The sequence below is a fragment of the Hippocampus bargibanti genome, linkage group LG14, assembly GCF_051943395.1.
Source record: "Hippocampus bargibanti isolate YZ-2025 linkage group LG14, ASM5194339v1, whole genome shotgun sequence".
Taxonomy (NCBI): domain Eukaryota; kingdom Metazoa; phylum Chordata; class Actinopteri; order Syngnathiformes; family Syngnathidae; genus Hippocampus; species Hippocampus bargibanti.
In genome coordinates this window covers 5,420,571-5,427,442 of record NC_142747.1, presented here as the reverse complement: position 1 = coordinate 5,427,442, position 6,872 = coordinate 5,420,571, and the positions used below count along the sequence as shown (strand labels likewise).

Genomic DNA, 6,872 nt, shown 5'->3' with positions numbered 1-6,872 from the left:
TTGCAAATATCGCGTCAAAATGATCTCGACATTTCTGTGTGTTCGTGTTCTGTATAAATTCAACATATTGCACAATCAATATGTATTGTTTTTGTTTTTTTATATCAGGGGGCACATGACTACAGCGTGAGGAATTTTCTGTTTCGCCCTCCCGGTTGCAGGCACCCAAACTGAACAGACGACTTTGCCTTATTTGCGCCTATATGCAACAACTTATAGCAGGGGAGTCGTTAGTTCTAGTTGGTTGGGAGTGGCCATGATGACCAGACACTTTGATACTCACACGGGTGAGTTGAGAAGAAAGTGAAAGCTTCACAGCTGACTTGGCTTGCTTTTTATATTTATGGATAGATCGATGGGTGGGTGGGGGGGATAAATAGAGAGGGAGACAGATAGAAAGAGAGAACTTGATCAAAGGAAAAAAAACATTTGACCTTTTGCAGGGTTTCCAGCATATGCTGATGCAACATGCCTCCACATCCCATTGTCCAGGCCATCATTGACTTCACAGCAGGAGCAGCAGGCTAGTTGAAGTAAAAAAAACAAAAACAAATGTACTTGTAGTGGCCCTTTGGCGCTGTTCTTGGCAGGGTTCAATGGAAACGAATAGAATTGTTCATTATGCTGAAGAGCAGTACGGATGATGATGGGCCAACGCTATCCCATGACTCAGTGAATTGCGCAAGGAGGACAAAAAAAGCAGCACACCTGTCATATTTCAGGGAATATCATGAGGTCATGAGCTGTGGCTCGTGTGAGCCAAATTGCTTTCTGATTACTGTACTGCAGTCCTCAGACTCGTTCATTTAATTCATTCTGTGACCAAGCTTGTAATTAATTTTACTCATGTTTTTTTAAAATCCAATATTCACCATTCAACTCAATGAAAACGCCATTAATCCATTTTGACTCCTGCCAAGAGCAGTTAACAATAAACACAACAACTATGAAATAAGATACCACTGTACGGCAGAACAATAACAACACAATAATATAGAATGAAAGAGAACGTGTAATTCAGGGGTGTCAAAGTCATTTTTTGCCGTGGGCCACATTGTAGTTATGGTTTCCTCTCGAGGGCCGTTATGAATTTGGGGAAGCCAATAGAATGTTTAAATCCCTTCAAATATTACATATGCTCTATATGTACACAGCAAATTAATGAATAACTCGTTTTCAAATCTGAAGTCAAGAATAATGACTTTTATTGTGGTTGACATCCAAAAATATGAAATTTTGGCTCAGATTTTAGCAATCATCATGGAATTTGGAAGCAATTTTGGAGCAATCAATTTGGAAGTTTGATTTGCTTTCGCGGGCCGAAAAAAATGACTTGGCGGGCCGGATTTGGCCCGCGGGCCTTGACTTTGACACCTGTGGTGTAATTGCTGTTTGTGCTTCAATATTTGTGTGGCCTTGGAGAGTGATGACAGAAACAGTCATTTCAAGTCCGCTTGGGCACCTCAGTGTGAGATGTGGCATAAAGTGGCATAAAGTGATATATATATATATATATATCACGACTTAGTGCAATCATGGTAACACCTCAAAGTGAAAATCCCGATTTTTCAGAAATATCATCTGAACAAATACAAACACGAATTTAAGTGATAGTGGGATGTTGTATAAAATGAAAATCAAAACAGAATGCAATTATTTTAAAATTATAATCTGTTACTTCATTGTAAAGGAGTTCTAGACGGGCCAGACCTTTGTCCCAATAAAAATGCAGTGCACGATGAACTGCAAAATATGACAAAGCAGATGCTTCAACTTCATTGGATTTGGGGTTTGTATAAAAAAAAATGTGATGTACCCAAACACTAACTTTGAGTGCTCATGTTATATTGCGTCGTCACAGGCGGCACAGCTTGCGTTCTCAGCGGGCAGCCTTTGGACACTGCCAAGGTGAAGATGCAGACATTTCCCACCATGTACCGCATGTACTCACTGCTTGGTGTCCACCTTCAGACAAGTGGTGGTACGCGGCCTCTAAAAGGGCACCACCAAAAGGTCGCCAACATCTCTGAGAACTCGCCTCTATTTCTGAGCTACGGGTTCTGCCAGGTCGTGGTCCGCCTCATGGCCAGCGCAGATGAACTCAGGTGCGGCTCTTACTCTAACTTTCTGAAGCTTATTGCCGGTCTGCGAGACTGGGGGCGTATTCGGATTTTTGTATATTCGGTTGGGATATAAATTGTGTGGCAACAAGGTCAACTGCCAACTAGTTGGCTGCCTGATATAGCTTGGTTGTGAGGTAGCAAGTTTAGGTACTATATCCCACAAGGTGTCAGATTAAATAAGTCGGTTCTTTCGGTAGGTCGGTTAGTTGGATATTGGATCGGTAGAGAAGATCTTTCGGTTGATCTGTAGTTAACAAGTTCATAGGCAGTGAAGTCATCCGTAAACTTGTTTGTGTGTGGAGTAGGTTGGCTGTTAGGTAGCAAGGTCGGTAGGTAGATTGGTTGGGGGCTTTGTTCGTTAATTGTTCAACTTATTAGGGAGGTATAGGACATTTGGATCCGATGATTCACTCAATGTTGGTCGGTTGGGTGTTTTAGTACGTCCTCGGCAGATCACATCGCTTCCGAAGGTTGGAAAATGAGAAACTGGTAAAATGGTGGGTAGGCAGTGCAGTCGTTAGGTTGCTAGCTGGGGCAACCACTTCTTAAGTAGGTAGGCAGAGAGGGAAGAAGGTGCGCAGGGGGGGTCTTGAACATGTATTAGTAGTAGTTTAAATGGCAAAGTTAGCGTTCCTTGGTTGGTGGTCAGTTGGTGGGTACTTTGATATTTTGGTTGGCTCGAGTTTGGTCGTTCAGTGGTGTGATTGGTACCGTAGATCGAGAGGTTGGTTGTTTGGTCAATAGGAAGTCGGTATTGTTGGTTGCTGAGGTTTACCATGCCTGGGTTTGTCGGGAGGCAGCAAACTATGTTGTTGATAGGTCAATCGTTTGCAGCGAGATATCCGAATGTCAGTCAAACTCAATAAAGTATCCAGCAGCTACAGTAGGCCAGTCACTGACCAGACAAGGTACATGGCTGCTTTTACCATCTGTCCCAAAAATGTCATTGAATTGGCTGCTTCTTTGAACCGAGCAGTGACGTTCAGAAGGTCTTCTCTGGGTCCGTGGCTTCCATCTTCTCGACCCTGGTCCTTTGCCCCACTGAGCTGGTCAAATGTTGCCTGCAAGCCATGTATGAGATGGAAGTCTCCGGCAAGATCACCAAAGGACAGAAGAGGTTTGCCTTGCGGGTGGCGGTCTGAAAATTGTTAGATTGATGTCCTGACTGGATGCGTTGCCTTTTTTGTGTCTTTATTCGAAGCACGATACACCTGTGGTCGTACCTCAACCAGACATCATGCTCCATATAGTTGTCATAGGACTAAGACAAAATAAAAAAAATGTCTGTTTTGCCATCCGCGGACAAAAACAGAAAGTAACAGTGATTATCTACTCACATGCGGATATTAATGTGTCAAGCTGCTGAGCCCATTGTCGAACTTTGTGGTCAAACATTTTTTTCTCCCTCTTCAACATCCTTGGCACCACAGTGACGCCAAAACATTGCGTTTATATTAAAAATGGCTTTGTCTTGTGACTAACTAGGAGAACAAGTTTTAAAAAAGATTGAGTATACTTCTGCGGTAATTTGTTCACTGTATCGCGTCCGAGAGGCTCACGTTACCAGAGATACGCCATCTCCCGCCCGCCTGCCCTGAGTGTCGAGTTGCACATCGCGCATTTTTTATTCAGGACTCGGCAGGCCTCCCAGTCAAACAAGTGCCTCGTCGTCGTGGAGAGCTGTTGGCACCCGCGAGGACGGGCTCCTTCGTCACCACAGGCCCTGCCCCTTGGGTAACATACGCACCCACACCCGCAGAAAAGGTATCCCCCGTTCTCCGATGATCTCCACGACATCCAGCACGGCCAACATGGTGACACAGGGTAAACTTGAGATCAACTCCACGGACAATGTTGAAGGTGCCAATTATTTTTTTTATAAACTTATTATTATTGTTCTTCGCGAAATGTCACCTTTCTAACAACGCGAGTGCCGGTAGTGACAGTAGCCAAGCATTCGCAGTGGCGTCAACATGGCAAAGGGCTTTTGTGTATCAATAGAATTGCGTTCCTCGGCAGATAAAACCTCGAGCCGGCTGGGATGCTTTGGCTGGATTTTGGTGATCATATCGCTCCTCTTCATCGGAGTCACCTTCCCGCTTACAATCTTTATGTGTGTCAAGGTACGTACCCTTGACACTCATAAACCAGGATAGTGGGGAAGGGGGTATAACCAAAACTGATCCAACTCCTCTCGACATGCAGATAGTGAAAGAGTACGAACGAGCCGTCATCTTCAGGCTGGGTCGAATCATCGACAGGAAAGCCAAAGGCCCCGGTATGCCTCAGCCGCCAGGTCCAAGAGTTCCAGAATGTTCCGCATGACCATCATGTGAGATGTCTTTGTTTTCCATGGCAAGGGCTTTTTTTTTGTTATCCCCTGCACGGATAACTTTGTGAAAGTGGACCTCAGGACCGTGTCCTTTGACATCCCGCCTCAAGAGGTAACGCAACTTGGAATGATAGAAGACTCGGATGCTATGAGCTTAACATGGTGTTGCTACGATACCGCGATACTCTCATCCGCCGGCATTGTTATATTGCGATATGACGATATCAGAATTGGCGATACGCTGATAATGAAATATACTACGATCATCATACTTTCATCACTTTGCTGCTGTGAAATGTAAATTTCTCCACTGTGAGACTAATAAAGGCAAATCCAATCCAATCCAATCCGATACTCGATTCTCAGACACTGATGATGTCAAACTGTTGTACGATAGTCAACGATACTGGGAGGCTATGATGCTCAACTTCAGAGGCTACAGTTCAAAGAGGTCACGGCAAGAATGCATTCCGGGTGTGTTTGTTTTTGTTAGTTCAAGCATTTGTTATTACCTGGTTAGATCTTGACGAAGGATTCTGTGACGGTGAGCGTGGACGGCGTGGTCTACTTCCGCATCCAGTGTCCCATCTCGTCGGTGGCCAACGTGAGCAATGCACATTCGTCCACGCGGCTGCTGGCACAGACCACCCTCAGGAACGTCCTGGGCACCAAAAACCTGGCCGAGCTGCTGTCCGACAGGGAGGGCATTTCGCTCAGCATGCAGGTTCTGTTGCAGAAACTGGCAAAAGACACATTTCAGCATACACTCAAAACAGCGGTTTTAGTACCCACCGCTTATGTGTTGTGACAGTCTACTGACATGAACTCGGTTTTTAGGAATCCTTGGACGAAGCGACGGACACGTGGGGCATCAAGGTGGAACGAGTGGAGATCAAAGACGTCAAGTTACCGCAGCAGCTGCAGAGGGCTATGGCGGCTGAGGCCGAAGCCAGTCGGGAGGCCCGAGCCAAGGTAGGCGAGAAACCGTGCGTCGGTCTTACTATCCGTTTGTAACTGGCCAACGAGAGGTATGCAAATAAATTACTTCTAAGCTCCAAAATACGCTGTTAGCTTGCTAGCTGTCAAAATCACTCAAAACCATGATTGTGATCCAACAAACAATCCATCTGGCACATTATATCAAGGGCAAACGTTTTTAGCATTGTCTTAAATCTCATTTGAGACCAAAATAATCAGCCAAATGTTTTTATTTATTTAGAGTTGTGTTAGGATGTAATGCCCATATTAGCATATAGCGGTCGAGGGGGCTGCCGCAAGTCACGGAAGCCCCCCCCAAAAGGTTTGATATTGGCAACCGATGCCACAAAATTGTAGCAAAACCACTTACAATTAGCCAACTCTGGGTTATATTTGGCCACTAGACGGCGCCAAACCTCTACTTACTAATGTTTATAAACTCGCCCGAGGCCACCGCCTTAAAAAAAGCAACCTTTCAGGTCCCGTGTTGTCGTAGGTTTGCGATACTGCTTCTTCTGCCTCAAACAAAACAACACACCGAGCAAACCAATTCTCTCCCGTGTCAGATCATCGCCGCCGAGGGCGAAATGAAGGCGTCGCGCGCCCTGAAGGAGGCCTCACTGATCATCGCAGAGGCGCCGTCCGCCCTGCAGCTGCGCTACCTGCAGACGCTCAACAGCATTGCCGCCGAAAAGAACTCCACCATCGTCTTCCCGCTTCCGATCGACCTGCTGCAAAGCTTCATGACGACGAAGTGAGGCGCTTGGCCGTTTGAAGCAACATTTAAACGGGGCACCGGTCGGGTTTTCTTCTTTTTTTTAATCAAAAAAACAAATTGGCTCTTCAGGGGTCCGGGTCTCCTAAATGGCCAGACATAATTGGGCAGGCAAGTCTTTCAAACCAGGATGCACACATAAATAAATAAAGAACCAAGGGCCCATGCTGAAAATTGAAGTCCACCATTCAGTCCATTTTGAAGAACCCTGTATATATGTACGCATATTTTGACATTTATGGAGACCCACAAATGTATGATGCACCTTGCCTCTGTGATTCCTTCAAATTCAAAATGGTTTCAACGAACCACCATTACAAGGTACAGATTTGTCCTTTGGCGTATGTTGTGATGACGGTCTCCCATAACTGCGAATTCTTACCTTGATTGCTTTCCACATTCGAAAACTTTGAACAGACAATAAAAGCACTTATGAAACACGTTATCCACTCTGACGCATATCTATATGCTAGCTGGGCTTTGAATTGATATGATGCTGTGTTTTATGAATTTTGTAGTTCAAGTATAAATGAAAGCGTATTAAAAGGTTATTCCAGATTTGGTCATTTCCTGTTGTGATTTAATTCTAGAGTACAAAGAGTAAAACATGTAACAGTGGCGACAACACATGATGTTGCAAATCGCTAAGCTAAGTTTGGCTGCA

At 44.9% G+C, this 6,872-nt stretch overlaps 2 protein-coding genes across 2 annotated transcripts; both read left to right on the top strand.

Annotated features, from left to right (window-relative positions):
• Positions 1–468: 468 nt before the first annotated feature.
• slc25a15a (solute carrier family 25 member 15a) lies at positions 469–3,265 on the top strand. Its single transcript, XM_089014312.1, is given in 5 exon segments — positions 469–523; positions 1,862–1,946; positions 1,948–2,009; positions 2,012–2,105; positions 3,100–3,265. Coding segments are annotated over 5 exon segments (462 nt in total).
• A 513-nt stretch (positions 3,266–3,778) lies between these two features.
• Positions 3,779–6,862, top strand: stoml3a (stomatin (EPB72)-like 3a). The gene is made up of 7 exons (XM_089013664.1): positions 3,779–3,983; positions 4,143–4,246; positions 4,329–4,427; positions 4,484–4,567; positions 4,976–5,179; positions 5,293–5,427; positions 6,000–6,862. Exons 1-7 carry the CDS (start codon positions 3,905–3,907, stop codon positions 6,189–6,191), a joined length of 897 nt encoding a protein of 298 aa, XP_088869790.1. The 5' UTR covers positions 3,779–3,904; the 3' UTR covers positions 6,192–6,862.
• Positions 6,863–6,872: the final 10 nt, after the last annotated feature.

What these genes read in the sequence shown, in the direction of transcription:
- stoml3a (XM_089013664.1), top strand. Translation starts at nt 3,905, where the DNA reads ATGATCTCCACGACATCCAGCACGGCCAACATGGTGACACAGGGTAAA. An exon ending in CTCCACGGACAATGTTGAAG is followed by an intron (nt 3,984 to 4,142) that starts GTGCCAATTATT and finishes GTTCCTCGGCAG; the next exon opens with ATAAAACCTCGAGCCGGCTG. An exon ending in CTCAGCCGCCAGGTCCAAGA is followed by an intron (nt 4,428 to 4,483) that starts GTTCCAGAATGT and finishes TTCCATGGCAAG; the next exon opens with GGCTTTTTTTTTGTTATCCC.